Source organism: Engystomops pustulosus, chromosome 3, assembly GCF_040894005.1.
Source record: "Engystomops pustulosus chromosome 3, aEngPut4.maternal, whole genome shotgun sequence".
NCBI lineage: Eukaryota > Metazoa > Chordata > Amphibia > Anura > Leptodactylidae > Engystomops > Engystomops pustulosus.
This window is the reverse complement of record NC_092413.1, coordinates 129711655-129735345: the sequence shown is the minus strand read 5'-3', so window position 1 is coordinate 129735345 and position 23691 is coordinate 129711655. Positions and strand designations below refer to the sequence as shown.

Here is a 23691-nt window from a genome sequence, read left to right as displayed (position 1 = left end):
CAGCAGGAACAAGATGATGTGCATGATATGCTGTGTAGTACCAGCACTGATGGACACGTGACATAGCTGATAACGCTACCTGACTTCCAGTAAAAACAAATGAGATTCTCATTATTCAGCAGCTGGCAATAATATTGACGGCATGAGGACAAAACACTGTAATTAAGAATAGTAATAACAATGCCACATCAATAACAAATGACTGTTGTTTTGCAGATTATTGTAATTATTGTTTGTTATATTCTGCAATACTGTTTTGCTGCAGTGTTAATACCATTAATCCAAGGATTCTCAACTTCATCCACAGAAACAAATGAAAAAATATAAAGTTAATAATAAAAATGAATCTTGTGACTTTGATTCATTGTTTAAAGAACTTCCTTTCTTTACTTAAAGAGGTTGTGTCATAAATAATATATTTATCCCTAGCCAAGGAAAGGGGACATATCTTTGATTGTGTGTGTGTGTGTGTGTGTGTGGGGGGGTCTTAATTGATTGACCTTCTGCGATCAACAGAATGGAGAATTTCAGGTCCTCACAATCTGTGTTATAGCACATGGATTTTCCGGTTTCATCCACGCTGTAAGCTGACCTGGAAGTCCCATAGAAGTCAAAAGAGCACAGGACTGAGCTCCATCCCAGTGGTGTAACTACAGCTGTAGTGGCTGGTGTAAAGGTGAATAATTATATAATTATAATTGCTCTCAGGCCCAACTGTGGTGCAAATTAATTCCTATGTAATGTGCAGACATGTACAGCATGACGGCGTGATGTAATGTGCAGGGCAGGCTTCATATATAATACTGTCTGGGGCTGTCCCTGCCCATTGCGTCCGCAATCTCCACTTCTCCAGGTAAGGTACCTTTATATGTGAGTGTGTCTATAATATATATATATATATGTGTGTGTGTATGTAGCTATATGTATATATGTGTGTGTGTGTATATATATATATACATATATGTGTGTGTATGCATGTAGAAATATATTTATATATACATGTGTGTGTTTTTATATATTAACCGGTTCGCGACCGCCCGCCGTGTATTCACGGCGGCGGTCGCGTTCCAATGCATAGAGAGGGCTCGCGGGCCGAGCCCTCTCCATAGCCGGTAAGTCTCTGCTGCATATTGCAGCAAAGGCTTACCGGTAACACCCGCGATCGGTGCCGGCACCGATCGCAGGTGTTCTCTTGCTGATCGCATGGGCGCCGTCATCTTTCCGAGGATCGCCGCTCCCCGTGACATCATCGGGGAGCGGCGATCCGTCGTCATGGTAGCTTCGGGTCTCACGAACACCCGAAGCTACTTCGGGTTTACCCATTCATTACAATGTGCTATCAGCACATTGTAATGTGTGAGGAGTAAAATCCCCATATACTGCCATACTGTAGTATGGCAGTATATGGTAGGATCGATCAGACAACCTAGGGTTAAAGTACCCTAGGGAGTCTGAAAACTAGTAAAAATAAAAATAAAAATAAAGTTAAAAAAAAAATTATAATAAAAAAACCTAAAAATTCAAATCACCCCCCTTTCCCTAGAACTGATATAAATATAAATAAACAGTAAAAATCATAAACACATTAGGTATCGCCGCATCCGAAAATGCCTGATCTATCAAAATATAATAACGGTTTTTTACTGCGTTTAACCCCGTAATGGAAAATCGCGTCCAAAGTCAAAACTGGCACTTTTTTGCCATTTAAAAAAAAATGTAAAATTCTATAAAAAGTGATCAAAAGGTCGTACAGTCCTAAAAATAATATAATTGAAAACATCATCAAAAGTCGCAAAAGATGACACCACCCTCAACTCCATACAACGAAGTATGGAAAAGTTATAAGCACAAGAAGACGGCAAAATAATAAAAAAAATTTTGTTCATGAGGTTTTAATTTTTGTAAATGTATGAAAACATTATAATACCTATACAAATTTGGTATCCCTGTAATCGTACTGACCCAAAGAATAAATTGGATGCGTCATTTGTGGCGTGAAGTGAAAGCCGTAATATCCAAGCCCACAAGAATACGACACAAATACGTTTTTTCACCATTTTTACTGCATTTGGAATTTTTTTCCTGCTTCCCAGTACATGGCATGGAATATTCAATGCAATCACTATGAAGTGCAATTTGTTACGCAAAAAACGAGCCATCACATAGCTTTTTACGTGTAAAAATAAAAAAGTTATAGATTTTTGAAGGTGGGGAGTGAAAAATGGAAATGAAAAAACGGGAAAGGGCCCGGTCCTTAACCGGTTAATATGTGTTTGTGTGTGTATATCTAATATATAAGTGTATGTGAGTGAGTGTATGTGTGTATGTATGTGTGTATGAACGCTAAAGTAATCTGTACCGTCACGTTTACAGTCACCAAATTTTGCACAGTCATAGACCAAGTTGTGACACGAAATTTTCACCCCATGCTTTCCAAAATCCACTTATTAACCACATTATACAGAAGCCAATGTATGCTGCTGCTGTAGCAGTTGGAAGCTGAGCCATGATTGGTTACCATATGCAATGAGTATAAGACGCTTATGTGCGAGGTAAGATGGATAGAGACAGAGATAGGGGCAGATTTATCAGAAATGTAAAACTGTTCCAGTTGCCCATGGAAACCAATCAGCTGTAATTTTATAAACAGTTGTGCAAAAATGAAAGCTGAGCTCTGATTGGTTTCCATGGGCAACCAGAGCAGTTCTGCTCTCAGACACTTCTGATAAATCTCTCCATAGAAAAAGTGACAGTTGGAGACGGTCACTGGAATGACAGTGCCGGAGACAGCCAGCCACTGGAATTAGACTGCCGGCAACAGACAGCCACTGGAATAAGAGTGCCCGAGACGTACAGTCACTGGAATGAGAGTGCCCGAGACCAACAGTCACTGGAATGAGAGTGCCGAGACCCACAGTCACTGGAATGAGAGTGCCTGAGACCCACAGTCAGTAGAATCAGAGTGCCCGAGACAGACAGTCAATGGAATGAGAGTGCCTGTGACCCACACTATATAGGAAAGAAACCGCGATGCCTTCTACACTACCGGAGCTTTCACCCCCGACATTTGAAAGATGGAATCCCAATAGGGCAGTTTTTACGCGCTAGGAGGAACTGTAGCACACAAGAAGAATTCATGGAGCAAGCTAGAGACTTAACAACCAGATTTAAGAACCGTGCCTATCCAAAAAAAGTGATCTCTAAAGCCTTTACCCGTGCTAAACAAACCCCAAGACAAGACACCTTTGTACCAAGAATTAAAACATCTGATGGCAAACCTTGCCTGATAACGACCTATCATAATCAATGGTCGGACATCTACAAACTGTTACACAAAAATTGGGGCATCTTAAAAAGTGAGCCCAGATTGGATATACATATTCCCCCTGTACCGAAGATGGTCACGAGACGAGCCAAAAATCTGCGCGACAACCTAACTAGAAGCCACTTTCAACGACCCACGAGAGCAATTGGACATGGTCAACGACTTCTTGGCACATATCCGTGTGGAGACTGCACGATCTGTCCCCTGATCTTAAGAGGTGACAACAATTAAAATCCATCTGATTCCAGGACTATCAAACTCCGGTCCTATGTGAACTGTCGGACACGTTGTGTCATTTATGGCCTAACATGTTCCTGCCCTAAGATGTATGTGGGGCAAACGGGTCAAGAGGTACGAAAAAGAGTGCAAAAACATATCTCCACGATTAACAATGCGGAACGAGATCTTAAAGATGGGAAACAATTATCCACAGTTGCCAAACATTTCCTTAGCGTGCATAGAGGTGACCCTTCCAGCCTAAGAGTTATTGGCCTTGACAGAGTACAATCCAACATAAGGGGAGGGGATCCAACCCCGGCCCTGCTCCGACTTGAAGCCAAATGGATATTCAAACTGAAAACATTGGCTCCTTTGGGGATGAACGAAGACATGCTCTTCTCTGGCTTCTACAAAAAGTAGGTATCTACATCCGCCACATCCCTATCACACAGCTTTTGCAGCATGCCCACTCAGGGTCTTCCTGGTCTTTCTTCTTAGTGTTCCTCTCCCCTTTTCTTGTTTCTGGCTCTCGCTCACACTGTGGCCCCACAATCACTCTTTTTGCTCACCACTCACAGCACTGCACAATTGTTTTTGCACTTTGGGCCACCCTCTGCTATAGTGACCCCTTCCTCACATATGCACGCACACATCACCCCTCCCTGCACATGCCCTACACCAGCCGTCACGCACTCGCCATCACCATAACGTCACGCCTATTCTCCATTGGGCACTTGGCCCACATTCCGTCGCAATCCGGTCACTCACTTCACCGGTTTGGCACTGGCTACAGGGGTCCCCCACCCACTGGCACCTTCATTTACCTCAATTGAGGTCTTTATACACATTTGGGTTTCCCCTCAGGCATCTTCCACTCACCTCCTTCCTTCCCCTGTCCTCTTCTTTTCTCGTCTTTCTTTTTCCACTTTGATTGTCTTCCCTTCCTTTCAACCTTTTTCTTTTTTCCCCTTTTTTTCACCCTTTTTTCCCCTGTTCCCCCTCTCTTCTTCTTCTTCCTTCATCCTATGAGGCATGCGTCCGTTACCTATGGATACATCCTACTCCAATTACGGTTTAAATTATGTATGTAGCCAGGCACAGGCCCCTGCACAGGGGTCAGCTTGAACTTCTTCTTTCTCCTATTTTGAAGCTGCCTACAATCTTACCTCCTTGCCCATTGTGTTTGGGCTTAATATAACCTTGCACTGCCTTATTACCTTTAGGTTCATGACCTGATCCCTCAACGCCTCTATCCTGGGTCCCCAAGACCTCTATGCTGTTTGCTAAATCCACGTTCACCTCGCAGAGACCGACGTCTGCCTCCCACGTCTTCGGTCCTACCCTCCTGTGTATCTTCACCGTATACAAGTTCCGTGTCTACGATATGTTTGGTTATTTTGACAAACTAAGTATCCTCCATTTTTGCACTCTTGTGCACATATTATACCATTTTTAGCCTTCTGATGCAACTATGATGTAATATTTTTGCGATGCGACTATTATGGTTGATTGCATGTTCCGGTATGAGTGTCGGGCGAATGGGTGAATGCGCATGGGCCCATGCAGGTACACGTGTTGGTCTGAGTGTGTCCATAACAACTGACGATTAAGATTTATTTGGGATAAATTTGGTTCTTTATTCATGTGCACGCTGCACTTTGTATGAATCACATATGCACTTTTGCACTTTATTATTATTTTTTTTTTTGGATATGTGTAACAGCATTTGCATTGTACTATATCCTATGAACACACTCTCACCTATTATGCTCACTAACTGATGGCAATCCACCCTGCTTCCTTCACTCAGATAACATGTCTATACTTACCATTGTTTATCCATCTGCGTCCTCGGCGTTGCCTGGATACGGGAGGTGCGCGTGCGCGGCTGGCGAGCCGCGTCAGCGGAAGTGACGCCGCGCCGCGGCGGGCTCCTCCCTGTTTCCGGTGACGCTGATTCTGGCGCAGCCCCGACACACACCGGCCGTCTATTAACAGCATCAGGCACAGGTATATATGTTTGGGTACTCTGTCAGCAGGGCACCCCTGAGGAAGTCGCGATACGTGGCGGAACGCGTGGGGCGACTTGTCCCGGGTCCACATCTCCACCTCACATCCCCTGGTAAATATTGCAGTTTAGACCAGTGTCCAGTGGGTTCGCCATTGCATTTCAGCCACTCCAGCGCAGAGGATTCATATGCACTTGCGTGCTCTTATTCCCACACATCCTCGGGCTGGACTGTCTGACAGCCATTTCGCTCACATCTTCTTTCCCACAGACGCACGCTCGGTTCATACACTTACTTTTTAGTGGGATGGTTTTTGTGAGGCCCAGGTCTGGTTAAACCCGACATTATCAGGTGTCGGGCACCAGTGGATTTTGTATGTATGGGTGCACTAGGGTGCATTCCTTTTTAAATGATTTTATGATATTTTTGTCCTGTTGATGTTTGTCTTTTGTCCAAGCTTATTTAATGTAGCCCATTTTTGCATGTGTGTAGCCCATTGATTGGGTGTTTTCTAACAGTACAGATCCCAATTCTGTATATATGCCTGTGACCCACAGTCACTGGAATGAGAGTGCCTGTGACCCACAGTCACTGGAATGAGAGTGCCCTAGAGCCACAGTCACTGGAATGAGAGTGCCTATGACCCACAGTCACTGGAATGAGAGTGCCCTAGAGCCACAGTCAATGGAATGAGAGTGCCTGTGACCCACAGTCACTGGAATGAGAGTGCCTGTGACCCACAGTCACTGGAATGAGAGTGCCCTAGAGCCATAGTCACTGGAATGAGAGTTACCTAGAGCCACAGTCACATGAATGAGAGTGTCTGAAACCGACAGTCACTGGAATGAAAGTGCCCGAGAAAGACAATCACTGGAATGAAAGTGTCCGAGACAGACAGTCACTTGAATAAGAGTGCCCGAGACCCACAATAACTGGAATGAGAGTGCCCGAGACCCAGTCAATGGAATGGGAGTGCCCAAGACCCACAGTCACTAGAATGAGAGTGCCGAGACACACAGTCACTGGAGTGAGAGTGCCCGAGACCGACAGTCACTGGAATGAGAGTGCCCGAGACCGACAGTCACTGGAATGAGAGTGCCCGAGACCGACAGTCACTGGAATGAGAGTGCCCGAGACAGACAGTTACTGAAAGAGACTGTCACAGACAGACAGTCACTGAAAGAGACTGTCACAGACAGACAGTCACTGAAAGAGACTGTCACAGACAGACAGTAACTGAAAGAGACTGTCACAGACAGATAGTGACAGAGACGGTCACATATATATCCCTTTTATATTATTATTACATATTTCCTTAAAAAAATGTAAGCCAAAGTTTGTTTTATAGACGGCATCCATTACTAAGACCAGGGTCTAGTGTTAGCCAATAAAAAATGCTAACACTCGCCCCTAACCTTTTTATCTCTTTACCCATCAAAGAGCTGGTACAATCTAGTACCTCACCCTGTATAGATGATCATGTACTGGGGAAGCTAGAGGCTGGTATTATTGGGCTCTAATAGCTCAAAAACAGTGGGTGCTTACATTCCAGTAATATCAGGGTGCTACTGTTGTATTGTATCTGGATATGTAAATTTGGGTGTGGGTGCACATCATTTTTTTTCAATTAATTATTTATTTATAAAAGGGTATAGAACTCCTCATTTTCTATAAAAAGACACATATAATACAGCACCAGGACCCTAAAATTACTGCAATGTGAGCACCCACTGCTTTGTGGCTACCACAGCCCAGTGATACCAGCCAGTAGCCACCCCATTACAGAATGGTACCCAGGATTGTACCCCACTCTTCCAGGCACCCCTGGTGGTGGTGGGTACTGGAGTAGTGATGAGGGGGTTAGTGTTAGCCTTTTCTACTTGTTAACACTAGACCGCGGCCTTAGTGATGGGTTCCGTCTATTTGATATCACTATTAGTAAGGTAAGTTTTAATTAAAAAAAGCATTTTTTTAGGAAATATATTTAATTAAAATAAAAAACTCCCTGACACACCGTTGGGAACTATTTTATTAAAATATTTAAGTTAAATTTCTGTTCCCTGTTCTTACCACATACTGGGAAAAAAAACTCCCTTGAAATGAAATCTACAATCTAAATCAAACTTGGGACACTTAGATTCACGCACCCGGACTATGGTAATCTTCTGCCATTTGTTATTCATGGCCTGCTTCCTTCTAAAATCAACTTTTAAAATTATGCTAATGGAATTGTTACAGAAGCCCTCTGTAAGCTTAATAAGCTGATGTTACACTGTCTCAGTCTCATCCATTCCCCTCTTCTTCCTGAACACACAGTGGGAGGGGAAAGTGCTCCTTCAGCCTGTAACAGCCTGTTAATCTGCAGCACGGAGGGGCTCTGGTGAGATGCCCATAGCATAATTTTTAAAGTTCATTTTAGAAGGAGGGAGGCCATGGATAACATGTGTAACACATATAAGATGATTACTACTGTCACGATGCCTGGATCTATGAGTAAGTGTCCCTGGTTTATTATGCTTGATGGTGGATTTTCTTTTTCCTTGAAGCCACTGCACTCTACTATGCATCTCTTTCAAGCTGACGGCACTTCATAAAGGATGTTCTCATCTTTAATAGTTTATATTTCCAATTTATGAAGCAAAGTAAAACTGCATCTTATACCTAGAACACTTCATTAAGCTGCATACCTCCAACATCTGACAATCATTGCAAATAGAACTTTTCCAATAGGTTTTACAGGAAGTTCACAACCAGTGTTTCCCTTTTTTTTTGCAGAAATAGAACTCCCCCCTTGCTCTTACTGGCTTTGTTTTGAGCGGTTTGGATGATATCACAAATATTACATGCTGCTGACAAGAAATGAAAGCCTTCCCCTAGAGCATTAAACATGACTTCATGGCTTCTAATTGCTTACAGAGACAGAGAACACTTACATCTCTTCATCTGCAGTGAAAAACCTTTCTACTCACTGCTTAGAGAGATATACGTATATACATTACATCATCACTACATGGTAAACTTCATGTGCCATCAAATTGATAGTAAATCTAAAATAAATAAAATGTTATGGTACAATGAATGTAACAGCATCCCGTGTAAACAGAGGTTATGCCAAGTCTACAAGCCAAAGTGTTCCTTCTCTGTCACTGGGATATATTTATTGTGCATGTGACATCTGGTTTTCAGTATACAAGCAGTCCCCGGGTTACATACAAGATAGGTTCTGGAGATTTGTTCTTAAGTTGAATCTGTAAGTCGGAACTGTATATTTTATCATTGTAAGCCCAGACAGAATATTATTGGTCTTTAAAAATGGATTTTAAAAACGTTGGGCTGTCCTAAGAACCAGGATTTACACTAAAGCTTAATTGTAGACACCTTTGGTAACTGTCACACCTGATCATTGTAACCTGGGACTAACGTACAGTAAAGTAACGTAACACGGTCACCTGTAAGCCCGGGTTCCCTCACACTCACTTACCCAATATGGGACTTAATAAACATAGTCCAAGGTCTACAATGTCAACCAAGATGTCATCTTACAGCATCTAGGACCCTAATGCAATAATATGCAGATATCTTACAGAGAATGAGACCCTCTTTTATTTTGCTTTGCGGTGGGTGCCACTCACCGTCTAGAAACAACATATCATATATAGATAATTATTTACATATGGTAAATATTTAAAATAATTTAATATTATTTATATGATATATCTGAGACACTGGGTCACCATTTAATACAGCTTCTGTATTACAATTGGAAGTAGGACTTCTGCTAATACTACTTCTACTGTTCAGTAAATAATCCATTAACTGTGGGAAAGTTACACTTCATCAAAGGTCAATGCAAATGTGAACTGACCACAACGGTGATACCAATGTATACTCAATGCAAACTGCATGATACAAGTTGTGTGAAAGTCATATCATGCTAACCAGGCTGTATTAGACTATTGCATTCACTGCATATAGCACTACCCTGTTTCCCTAAAACTAAGTCTCCTCCATAAAATAAGAATTAGTGCAATTTTTGTTGAGCTTAGAAATATAAGGCCTCCCCTGAAAATAAGACCTAAGGGCAGTCATTGGATAGAATCTACCTAGCAGCTACCTAGACAGGAATGGGTTATTTAAGAGTTATAAGGGTGTTAGAGAAGTTGTTGATAAATAAATAAGAAAGATGGTTAGTTAGTTAAATGGACCATAGAGTGTTGTACATGTAAGTAGAGTCACAATACTCTACCCAGAAGTTTATGCTGATGTATGTGATGACTACAGTATATTAAACCCCTTATCACCGACACTAGTTTTCAGCTCAATGACCAGACTCGATTTTTCAAATCTGACATGTCTCACGATAATTGGTTATAACTTCGGAACGCTTTAACATATCCTGGTGATTTTGAGAATTTTTTCTCGTGACACATTGTACTTCATGTTAGTTATAAAATTTAAGTGATAAGTTTTGCGTTTCGTTCTGAAAAAAAGTGAAAATTTGGCAAAAGTTTGTAAAAATTCTTCATTTTCCAAGTTTGAAATGTTCTGGTTTCCAGACAGGAAGTAAAACTACCCAAAAAGTTTGATAATTAACATTTACAGAATATCTACTTTATGTTGGGATGATATTTTATGCTTCCGGTCATTTTTCTAGGATGTTATGAGGCGCAGAACTTTAGGTGCGATTTTTCTTATTTTCATGAAAATTGCCATAACTCACATTTTGAGGGACAACTCGGCTTCCAAGTGACTTTGAGAGGCCTAAATAATAGTAAAACCTCATAAATTACCCCACTATAGAAACTTCACCCCTCAACATATGTAAAACAACTTCTATTAAGTTCATTAACCCTTTAAGTGTTTCACATGGGTTAAAAAATATGGACCTGCGATTTAGAAACTATGGAATTTTTTTGGAAATACATTCATTTAGGCCAAAACTGACATTTTCAGAATAAATTAAATGATGAAACGCACTGCAACGCTTGATGCCCAATTCCTCCCGAGTTTACTGATACCCCATATGTGGTGGTAAACTGCTGTACGGGCGCACGGCCGAGCATAGAATGAATGGAGGCGCCGTCCACAGCAGATTTGTATTGTCACATTGTACGACCTATAAATTTTTATTTTTTTTGATAATGCGATCATATGAGGGCTTATTTTTTATGGGATGAGATACAATGTATAAATAATTTATTTTGGGAGTCTAAAGCTTATTCATGAGATTTTATTAACTATTTCAAGGGGGACACAAACAAAATCATCAATTTTTATTTTGGATTGTGAGCATCCCCTCCCCCCCCCGCTCACCGTAACGTAAAAATAATATTTTATCTTTATTCTCTGGTTCACTACGATTGCGGTGATACCTCATTTATATAGTTTTTCTTATTTTGCTCAATTTTCCTGAGCAAAACCAATATTGGAGAAAATCGCATTGTTTTTACTATTGACAAGTTTTCAGGGCCATAACTTCTGTATTTTTCTGTTGTCAGGTCTGGTTGAGGGCTTATTTTTTGCGAAAACAGTTGTTCTTTTCAGTCGTATCATATTAGGTACCGTAACTTTTTTTGATCACTTTTTAGAACATTTTTTGTGATGGTGTTTGATGAAAAATTGTATATTATGGGAAGTTTTTCGAGTTTTTTTTTTACGTAGTTCACCGTGCGGGTTCAATATTGATTTAGATATATTGTACAGATTAATACGGACGCGGTGATACCTCATTTATATAGTTTTTCTTATTTTGCTCAATTTTCCTGAGCAAAACCAATATTGGAGAAAATCGCATTGTTTTTACTATTGACAAGTTTTCAGGGCCATAACTTCTGTATTTTTCTGTTGTCAGATCTGGTTGAGGGCTTATTTTTTGCGAAAACAGTTGTTCTTTTCAGTCGTATCATATTAGGTACCGTAACTTTTTTTGATCACTTTTTAGAACATTTTTTGTGATGGTGTTTGATGAAAAATTGTATATTATGGGAAGTTTTTCGAGTTTTTTTTTTACGTAGTTCACCGAGCGGGTTCAATATTGATTTAGAATTCACTGACAATTGCTATAATAGCAAAAATTATTGTTGAAGATCTCTCAAAACAAAAGGAGAATTCACTGGTATTGGAGAGGGATCTGACTTTGGATATCCTAAAAAATAACTTTTATTCACAGTTACATTAAAAATAGACCACTAAATGGTCAAACCCATTAAAATTGTGTCACTTCCCACAATGCCGCAGGAAAAAATAATATATATACTAAGGGTCAATTCTCGATAGTTTTATTCGACCCTAAGGACAGATGACCGTCGGTGTGTATTCGAGAGAGGATGGACTCGGGCACGAACCTACACTACAATAACCACGGGCTTGCCCCTGATATAGTCAGGCAGCCAACTAGTATAAGTGTATTTATTCGTCCCTACTCTCCATAACAACACCATTCACACTTTATTTGACCCAACGCGTTTCTAGTACTCCTATCATCAGGGGTCACATTCATTCACTGTCATACATGATTTTATAAGACAGAGCGGCGTGGGCTCACGCTGTCGCATTGATATCAGCGGCAGCGAGTGAGGAAAAACACTAGGTATATATTGCGGAATCACCTCCCATAGGGCGTGCCAAAGGTGACCGATAGACCAACCACAGTAAGCCCCAAATCCGGCAGGTCCACCCACTGGGCGGGGCCAACGGCTCATCCCCGCTGAGCAGCTGGGGGAGGAGAGAACCACCGCCCATAAGGTGAGACGGCAGGTTAAAATCCGCCCCCCGCTGCAGATCACATGTCACCGGTCATGTGATCATGCCGAGAAGTCATGTGACTTTACGGTCTAATGATCACACCGGGGACCAGCATCACGTTACCAAGGTAACCCCCCTGCCAGCCCCCGGGAACCAAGAAGAGCTCCGGGAGGACAAGCGGCCACCCCTCAACCCAGTAGGACCTAATCACTGAAAGTGACGGACTGCCCCACAGATGTCACCCCACAGATCGATCAGGTGGGGAGGGGGGGGGGGAGGGGTTTTAGAGGGGGGTTCGATTATGGCAGAGGCAGAACGGAGGCTGGAATGTCCAGGTCCCGCCTGCTCTTTGCCATTATTAGGTACGTGTCTCCAAGTATTGGAGAAGGATGAGCCAAACCGGTCCATGAGGTCACATACCTCAAAGGGACCGGGCAAACCCGGACTGTCAGATGAAACAACAGCAGATCAATATTGATTTAGATATATTGTACAGATTAATACGGACGCGGTGATACCTCATTTATATAGTTTTTCTTATTTTGCTCAATTTTCCTGAGCAAAACCAATATTGGAGAAAATCGCATTGTTTTTACTATTGACAACTTTTCAGGGCCATAACTTCTGTATTTTTCTGTTGTCAGATCTGGTTGAGGGCTTATTTTTTGCGAAAACAGTTGTTCTTTTCAGTCGTATCATATTAGGTACCGTAACTTTTTTTGATCACTTTTTAGAACATTTTTTGTGATGGTGTTTGATGAAAAATTGTATATTATGGGAAGTTTTTCGAGTTTTTTTTTTACGTAGTTCACTGAGCGGGTTCAATATTGATTTAGATTTATTGTACAGATTAATACGGACGCGGTGATACCAAATATGTACGTGTTTTGTGTTTTATATACTTTATTTGCATTTTATGTGTTACTGGGGAGATTATGGGACTTTTATTTTATTTATTTATTTAATTATATTATAAAAAGATTTAATTTTTTTTTTTTTTACTTTTTTACATTTTCTACTTCTTGGCTTGAATAAGCGATCATCCGATCGCTTATTCAAGCCTTTACACTGCAATACACTTGTATTGCAGTGTATAGTGTAAGTAACTGAGCATGCCGCGCATGCTCAGTTACTTACAGCCGGGTCCTGCCAGGAAGGCAGGACCCGGTGAGAAGAGGAGCCGACAGCCCCGGGTCACTCGTCGGAACCCGGGGCAGCGGCAGGAGGGATCGGATCCCCCGGTAAGCACACCGGGGGGGTCCGATCCACGGGGGACACACTTGCACGCCGCGGTCATGCTTGACCGCGGCGTGCAAGGGGTTAAACACCCGGGATCGGAGTTTTTCCGATCCCGGGTGTTAGTGCCGGGTCTGGGCTGTAATATCACAGCCCGACACCGGCACTATAATAACCCGATGTCCCGAAATCTTCTTCTGATGCGCCGCCGTAGAAAGGCGTCGCATCAGAAGAAGTACCCTTAATGACCGCCGTAGAATCCCGATAGGGCGGTCATTAAGGGGTTAATATATGTTAATTTTTTTGTTTAACAATAAATATGAATTCTTGGTCATGGTAAAATAAGACATTCCCCGTAAATAAGACTTAGTTTCGTAAGAGCAAAAATTAATACACTTATTTTCAGGGAAACACGATAGATGTGTAACTATGTAAATGTAGAACAATATAGCCAAGGCAATGGGTGAAGAACATGTCACATTAACTGTAACTACAGCCACCCAAGTAGTCAGAGAGCAAACAAAGCAGTGTACTAGAATAATTTACATGACTTTCTGTATTTGTCAGATGACCTTTTCACAGCTAACTGTAACATCTTCCTCTTCTCTATAAACATTAGAATGTAAAATAGAAATCAGCTCATGTTTACTTAAGTTTATTTCTGGTTATACCAGGTGGACAGTTTCTGTATCATTAAGCAAAATATACATTTTATTAAGCTTCTATTAGTCTATGGTATCTGTCTGGACTACTGGATGTGGTGTACCATTATCTGAATGTCAGCTATTTACTTCACTGTTGCAATTTGTAAATTTTCCAAACCAATGGAGGGGACAGTTTAGGATTCTACTGTATATACTGTACATATGATTATTATACAGAAACCAATAGAAATGAAATAATACATATCTTTTATCTCAAATTGGAGTATCTGTATTAAAAACATATGGCCTAGTGGAAATATGGGTAAACCTAATCTTATGTTTGATTTCAAAGTGTAAAGCAGTTACATTTATGTACATATATAAATGGATCTGCTTTAGGACCGATAACCCAGGGCACCCAAAACATATATATAAATCACCCCCTCAAAGACTTATTAGCATATTGAACGATGAAATTGAACTGTTGTTATTAAATGTTTATTAATCTTATTATTATTGTTTTGATTCATAGAGCACTATTAATTCCATGTTGATGCGTATTCAATAAGGAGTTCACATACATAACATCAAGACAAAACAGGTCTAAGTACAAATACACAAAACTACATTGAAAGGGAAGGGAGGAAAATCTATATGGACATATATGTATGGACTTGTCTTTAAAGATGAACATTTGAATTGTCATAGAGCAATTTGTTGAATGCAAACCATTGCAACCAAGTGAAAAAGACATTTATTGGGGGGATTTATCATGACTGAGCACATCATGGGCCTCCCCCTACCAGCGTGTGGTGCACCTGATATACTAAGAGGCTCCGGGCAGGGTGAACTCTACCATGACAGTGACATAGGGGGGTAATTACTGGATTGAGTAACTGTAAAGTCTAAAATCTTTTGCCCAAGTCTGCACCAAGCAAAAATAAGCAATTCCCTAATTTACTATACTTATAAACTTCAGCTGTTTAGCAGCTAGCTGCCCCCCAGGCTAATCTCCATTTGCTATGCTTTCAGGAGGATTGTTTAGAGGGGCTTCAGTGATGTCACAGGCATGTGACTCATCACATGCTTTAGATCAGCCAATTACAAAAATGCTGTACTGTATTGCCCTGAGCTGATGTCACAACCTGGAAGTGCCACCTGCATCAGGAATTACTGAACCTGAATATTATGTTAAATGTACCAGATATATCTCAGGCTAGGAAGAAGCCAGCAGCATGATACAGGTATTGGTCGAATTGTTATCAAAGGCTCCAGCTGTGCTAAAACTATACAGTTACGCTTTGTTTAGGTCAAGGGAAACAAAGTCTAAATGTATTACCTCAGCAAAATTAAATCCAAACAAAACCTTTTAAACCATGTTTTTCTTTAAGAAATCAGACATGTATGTAATATTGGTAAAATTTGTTACATGTCATTAAAGCAAATTTACCATCAAAATCATGATAATCCTGGCTCTGTTACTGTGGTTTTACTTTCCCCTTGATCCCTCTGCACTTCCCCTCTCCTCCTACATGAGATTACAGCAGGAAGAAGGAGGTGCAGAGGGAGCAGGGGGGAGACAATGGAACAGCCTGTGAAGCTACAGCATGGATGGGCTCTGGTAACACACCCGAGAGCCCTTCAGATCCTTTTGCATAACTATAAAAGTTTATTTTAGAAGAAAGGAGGCCCCGGATAACACATATAAGAAGATTACCACAGTCACAGTGCTTGTATCTATGAGTGAGTGGCCCTGGTTTATTATGCTTGATTTTGATGGCAGACTTATGTGTCCTAATTTTTCTGCCTTTCTTTCTCTCTAAATCAGCTTGCCCTCTTTATAAGTCTGCTGTGCATATTTTTCAGGAAAGCTTTCAAATAAACAAGTTAATAAGAAAATCATAGATATATGTATTTACACTTCATGAAACATAGGACAAATGAGGACAGATTTGAGGAAAACTGCAATGGACAATTAACAAAAAGGGCCAGTCCCTTCACTAGCCATATCAAGCTCCTTGTGTTAATGAATGTGTCAGTTATGATGCCCATGCTATCTCCAATAAATCATTAATGGAGATTACAATTAAATCCACAATCATTGACAGGGCAAAACACTTCTGAGGATAACTTTCCCCACACTTGTTATTATGCCACTAATGCAGTCATTTCCTGTTAACTTTGCATTCATCGTCCAAAAATGAATAGAGAAATAGTCTGATGTGCACTTAGCTCATCGGCAAATGTCTCAAAAGTACATTAAACCTAGAATTGAGTGATGGAAGTAAGTAGAAGATGCTCCTGCACCCCCTGCTTGTCAGACTGCAGAAATTACTGCAATTTCCTGAAACTAACCATTTTCTGCAATGTACAATGACATACACGATGAAGAACCTTCAAAGATATACTGTGACAGCCTTGCTTCTGTTACTCTAACTAGGATCGTGATAACACTCATCATGCCCCTTACATGCCAGAGCTCATGTGTTTACCAGGTTAACAGACAGCCCCATCATCTCCCTTGTAATTAGTACATTTATGAGTAATTTATTACAATTACAATGTACTTTCATGGCAATCGCCAACAGGAATAAGCTTACTTAGATGTAAGTGTAAATTACATTAAAACAACTCATGATACAATCAGTAGCCAGTGTACTGTGCTTCAGCATTGAAGTGGTTAAATATGACTATCCAATATCAACAATAGATGTAGAATAAAAAAAAAGCATTTGCATACATATCTGTACTTTGTTGCCATTGTGCAGTTCAGTAAGAAACTTCTTGGGTTGCAATGTGGATGTTATATAAGATGAGTCAATAAAGTGAGAAGTTATGCATCATGTCATTTTATCATTTTCAGGAAATACCCTTTAAAGTGTCCCATAAAGAACAGATAAGTGTGAACTTTACATCCTACACAGAGTAATCCTTCCCCTCTCTGAGATTCTTGGAAGAACAATAATATACATAGTAGCATTAGGATTCCTTACATGGAAGATGCAGCAGAGGTCACAGAAACTAACTTACCCCAGTGTGATGATCGCCCTGTCCCCACCTTTCTGTCCCTCACACACCCTTTGGGAACCTTCATGTAACTTTGACTGGATGTGCTTTCTCTTTCTGCTGACTCGTGTAGTCACACCCACTATTATCTAGACTTCCTCTCATGTGCTAGGTATTCAGTCGCTCTTCTGTGTGCATGCTGATGTATGAAGAGAGCTACAGTACATAGGGAAGGTACTCAACATGATGTTATGTCTGGTAATCATTCCTATTGTGGATTCCTCTTACCACCAATGTAAATATTTAAGCATGCAGTTATCACTCTTCTAGGTAAATATGACTCACACTGCCAACATCATGTACCATGTTAAATATGTCTTACTTTTCTCATAAAAATAAATCTCCAAATCACTAACAAAAAGAAATATACATTACTTGGTGCCTGTACCCTGCTACATGACTTCCATGTTTCTCTGTATGACTTGTCATTGTATGACCAATTTAAAATAAACTCAATGCGGACTGTGTCACAACTTAAATCTTAAAGGAGTTATCCCATTAAAGACTCTTATCTCCTTTCCAAAAAGACATGTATCCCCTAACTTACTCCTCTGCGACTTGTCATATATCAAACCTATTTCTGTATATGACTGCTTTCCCCATGAACTTACAATAATGAGTCCCACCAGTCAAATGTCCCTCTTTAAATTGGAGGTAACATAATATAACTACGACTTAAAAATCTATAGGAACACAGTGTATACATCAGGAGATACACAACTGTCACTAAAGCCTTCTATTGCTGCTGCAGTTAACACAGATGACATGCATGAATGTATTAGAATATAATTTTGATTTATTCATGAGTTTAGCTACAATAGTCAATATAGTGTACACATACAAGGAAACCAAACTATATGTAGAAGTATTGCTATGGTGGGAAAGAATGACTTTTTGTTTTTACGGAAACTCCCACAATACATATTAAAGAGCCCTGACCTCACTGAATAATGATCAGCTCATTGATTTGACGGGCTGGGTAAAGTGTAATAGGTTACCAGTTAACCACTATACTATACTGACTTCATTATCCACACAATCCTGCCTTTGTCTGGGATTACGGAGAGATATGTGTCACAGCGCCTCGAAGAATACTGTTTTGTCATTCAAGTATTCAGTTTATTCCTTGAAGGTGCAATCATACTCATTTTTAAAATAATATATTTGGTATTACAGGCAGTCCCCAGGTTATGTACAAGATAGGTTCCATACTTTTGTTGTTAAGTTGAATTTGTATCTAGGTCGGAAACTGTATATTTAAGAATTGTAGATCCAGACAAAAAATTTTTTGCTCCAGTGACAATTGGAGTTTAAAATTTTTTTTGGTGTAATGGAACCAAGGATTATCAATAAAGCTTTATTACAGACACTTTGCAGACTCATTGCAGTCTGGGACTATAGAAAAGCGTCCAGAGAGCTTCACCAGATGCGAAATTGTGGTGCCGCTTGTAAATTTCTTACCTTTCTGGAGCTTCTAGTTTTCCGACTACTTTTGTTGCGCAATTTAAGGTGCAAAATTAGAGCAGCTAAAAGCTGATCAAGTGAGTTCTATTTCTCCTTCATGAATAGGGAGACATTTCTAATCCATTTTGTTCATGTGCCAAATCATTAATCCCTTGCACCACAAACTTACATCCCACTGAAAAGTATAGCACGCTTTCTGCGCCCTGCACCCAAATTAATAAATGCCCCCTATATGTTATCCCAGATCCTTCCATGCAGACTTTAAAGTGGTAACAGCACTTGAATGTAGATAAAGTAAAAGATCAGGTGACCAGTTCTTTTTTTCATTTTTGTATTGTTGAACACTCATGGAAAGCTGTCCTTATTTTGCTGTATGAAGTCATATATAAGAAAATAAAAGTCACATATTATGAATATAAAATTAATATGAACATATTATGAATATAAAACTTCCGCAGGTGAATTTAGGAAATAAAAACTCTGGTTGATATTGCACAAAGTAATAAAGTAACACTTTATCTCAGAATTTTTTTGTTTTTGTTCTCTTATTTTTGCAACTCTTTTGGGCACATATGATATGTTTGCACCGACATTTGTCCCTTTCCCACTCGCCTAGCAAAATTACCCACTCAAGAATTCTTCAGTGTAGCACCTGATATATCTTTAAAAAGTTAAAATTTTGGCGCAAATCAAGGTTATCAATCAAGTTTCAAATAAACCCAAATCAAGACCAGGTAAAGGAAAAACTTTAGACAAAGTGGCAGAGAAGTTTGAGACCTTTGTGTGACTTTTTAAAAAAAAGTTGCAAAAACCCCAGAGACTCATCTGTCTGATATATCAACCTCTAAGGCTATATTCACACTGCCGTTGCCCGCCCGTACCGTACCGTAGCGGGCAACGGCAGTGTACGGGGAGAGGAGGAGGAGGTGAGCGCAGCTCACCCCCGCCCCTCTCCATAGCAACCTATGGCGCACGGCCCCGTATTACGGGAAAAGATAGGACAGGTCCTATCTTTTTCCCGGGTACGGAACGGTACGGTGCCGCACGTGTGCTGCACCGTACCGCTCCCGTAGGGTGCCGTGCGCCCATAGGAATGTATGGGGGACGTATATCGGCCGTATATACGTCGGCCGTATATACGTCCCCCATACGTTCGTGTGAATGTAGCCTAAGATGAATCAAACAAGTCCAAAACCTAACAATACAAGAAAAGCTGTGTTACACAGATCCTAAAAATGACTGAAACCATCAGGCTTTGGAGTGGCAGTGAATAGGGTTAATCATATAGCAAATGGTTAAAGGGTGAGTCCGTGACAGCATTTTAGTATCTTGACAAATGTGTTAGTGTCTATCAACAGATGAAACTGTGTAAGCAGTGTATAGACATGGCAGATGCTTTGAATTCTTCATCCAAGCTGTAATATGTTGAATGTATTTTATTAGCTGTTGTAGGTACAATATGGTCAGTGCTGTGATCTGCACGTCAGCTGCAGCACATTATCCTGGCAGTCACATAACCCCAATCACATTTTATGAAGGTTAGATTACACCTCAGCGATCTGGGAAAAGGAAATGCCTCCAGTATGGGCTAATATTAAACTCTCTGACAGAACAGACAACATATGTAATCTGATGAACGGGAGAGGCGTTTTATATCTATAAATGAATGGTTCTGTACATATTTTACTTTCTTGAAATTTTAAGAAATTATCTGTTATTTTGTTATTGATTTCATAGTGTAAGAACATGAACATGGGGAAATCATTCATCAGAAAAATTTGGAATCACTGGCAGATAGATAGTCATGGTTGAGTCTCGTCTTTCAGAATTTAGGGGATCCAACTGTAGAACACGCCTCATCCCTACTAGGATTTTGTATTACATCCCCATTATGTATCAACAGCACTTCTATAGACATAAGTATCCATTAGGCTACTGCTGGGAGACCCAAGGAAGCAACGGGGCCCGACAACTCAGACTGGTCATCACACAATGGATCAGTGAAGAATAAACGTGATTACTTTATTCAGTGCTTCCCCAAAGTCCTCTTTTTCTGGAAGAAACATCTTGTTCCGGTGGTCTATAAAAAAAAACATTGTAGGTGTCCTTTAATACCTGGAGTGCATACACAATGGGGGGCATTTATCAATTGTGGCCCAGGGTCTGTATTTTTGTTGAATGAATCATGCTATAATTTACACTAGGATTTTAGATTGTGACGCAAGGGGTTAATGAATTAGTGCAGGACTGAAAAGGTTTAGAACCGTCTTCACATTCATGAAGGTGAATTAGAAAACCATTTTGCAGCTCTAAGCGTAGGTCAAAAATTGTGCCAAAAAAAGTGCAGAGAAACTAGTAGCGCAGCTATTTGTTAGGATTTTAAAGCTGAGCCCAAATTGTGCATCCTAAAAAAAAAAGTGTTGGAAAAGGACAAATATTGTGGCACCGACACTTCATAAATAAGCAAGGAGAAAAACAACACAGACAAAAAACTGTTGGAAAGTCAATAATAAATGCCCACTAATGCATCCTTGTGAAGATTTTGTTCCAGTACTTAGCATTAGATACAGCCGAGCAATTTGTAATTGGTAATGACCACTATTATAGACATGCAATAATGTGCATTTCATCCATAGAAATTTATGATAATGTGGAGGGGGCAAACTGCAATTTTGCAATCGGACCCTGCCATTCCTAGTTTATACCCCCTCCTGCTGTGCCTATTGCCAGGCAATAGTTTGTCACCCATTAGCACATAGGCTAAAAAGGTAAATAATTAGTTTTCTTAATTAATGATTAATTCTCATGAGAAAATGTTTTAATGACACTTCCTTAAAATCTCGCTGTTGACACTATCAAGTCTGTGTGATTCCTCACAGACATATGTGCTTCTGTAAATAAAGTTGGTCTCAAATAACTACACTTTTAACCTCCAAGATCTAGAAGTAATGACCCTCATAATCAGGGACAACAAACAAAGCCTTACTTAAGAACTGTGCGCAGGGCAATTTCCTCCAAGATCCATTATATTGTCTGGTACATTCATGCAATTTATTATATGTTCCTCATAAGTATAATTAACGGATATTGTTTTACTTTATACAAACAGCAGAAACATTTTATACAATGTACCATAACAAATAAAAATATCCAGCTGAAACTACTAAACAGTGGCGGACAATGTCATTATTGTAGTTTACACAATGTTACAAATATGAAATAAATTTCCTGTTCTGTTGGCAGTTATTCAGAAAAACAAGTTACTTGTCTGATATCCACTTTTGTATGGATCAATACAAATCCATGGATCTCTTTCTGTATCATTTTTTTTAAATGACTGTCCATTTAAAGCATGTCCTATTCTGATCCATGTACCAGACAAGACTGTCCCATTGTAGTCTATGGTTAAATGAAAAGTCATCTATTCGTGATGAAGAAAAAACGTAAACCAGGATGTATAGACCAGAAAAATGGATTATGCATTGAAAACGGTGGTGCCCTTATCAAATGCCACCAATATAATATCAGCCACAGAATACTGTATGACTAGTTAGAACTAGCAAATATGAGACAAATTTCACAACTCAGGATCTGGAGTAAAAAAAAAAAAAGGCTTACTATGTTTGCAATAAAAATACTAAATCTTTAGTATGGCCACTGCCTCATGGTTTCATCATAATACCCTTGAGGTCATGGCGATGTGCGCAGGGCAGAAGCCTCTCCCTGCACTACAGACACTGCTGATATTTATTCATACTTTTTCTGATATTTGATTTAGTTTCTATATGTGTAGTTCCTCCTTCATGCTTTGACTAGTGCAGCTATATGCACAAAGTAAAAGGCATCACCTATGACACCAGTTGCCTACATAAAATAAGCACCAAAACATCTTCTAAAATAACAACTTAGAGTGCAATTACCTTTATTAGAGGAAGTGGCCAAAACTAATCTTCCATTACCATTTATATATCAATAGCAGAGAAAAAGACGCTGTCTGCTTTACTATGTTTTCTGCTATTTAATAAAAGAAAACAGGTGTAAACTTAGCTTAACACTTATGTCTTCATCAATACTAGTCAATATTGCTTTTCCTAACAATACATTGACTTGTAGATTCCATAAAGTGAAGTTTTGCCTTCTGTGACACTCACATGAAATGTGCTATCTATGGAATCTCCAGAGAGCACTACCTCATCACAATAAACTGCTCCCCTGTCATACTAATACCAAACGTTCTGATGATGTACTTCCTCAAAAGAAATGCGCTGATTCTCTATGACATTGTTATGCCTTAAAAGAAAGCAGATGAGATGAACCAATAACTTATATAAAACTTTGTTATGCAGTGGATTCCATTCTTAAAGCTCCCCTGCTGTTTATTTAGTAAAGCTCTAAAAATTCTAAAGCTCTATATTTTTTCTAAGAACACAACATCGTCATTAAATGGTAATCTTGGTAACTTTACATTTCATTATATATACACAAGTAGAAGTTCTGAGTCCATGTGCTAAGTGAACCAAACCAATCTCCTCTGGCTATGTCTGGTTAAAATACAATGGAACCTTGGATTTACAGAAGAAAGCCAGGTCTGAGCCAAAGACTTTTGCAGTTTTTCACTGCAGGATAGCCTGATACAATAAAGTTTTCAGCATCCAGCCACCACAGTTTTAATGCTGATTCAGGAACAATACCGGAACTAAACTCTTTTTATCTTTTAACACAAGAAAACAATTATGTTATGTTATTATAAGCCATTTCAATCTCAGTGCCTCCCAATGAAAAAAATAGATTAGGGGGTGTTATTTAAAGTGAAAAGTGTGTTGTATTTGTTTTCTCAGTGCCACCAGTTGCTACTTAAAGAAAGACTGCTGATGGTTTCCAAACAGAAATCAACCATCAAATTAAGCATGATACCCCAAGGACACTTACTCATAGATCCAGACACTTTGACTGTGGTAATCTTCTTATATTTGTTATCCATGGC

General features: G+C 39.8%; 1 protein-coding gene across 6 annotated transcripts in view; it reads right to left on the bottom strand.

Moving 5' to 3' along the window:
• FILIP1 (filamin A interacting protein 1) overlaps positions 1-23691 on the bottom strand; it is a 130038-nt gene that overhangs the window by 47185 nt on the left and 59162 nt on the right. The window contains exon 2 of one of the 6 annotated variants that reach the window (XM_072142102.1): positions 20729-20787. The exons of 4 other annotated variants lie outside the window; for them this stretch is intronic. In XM_072142102.1, coding sequence (XP_071998203.1) covers positions 20729-20773 — 45 coding nt within the window. In that variant the 5' untranslated portion in view covers positions 20774-20787. Of the gene's footprint in view, positions 1-17207; positions 17304-20728; positions 20788-23691 lie in introns of those variants that run through there. One more of the 6 variants, XM_072142106.1, reaches the window with a different exon arrangement.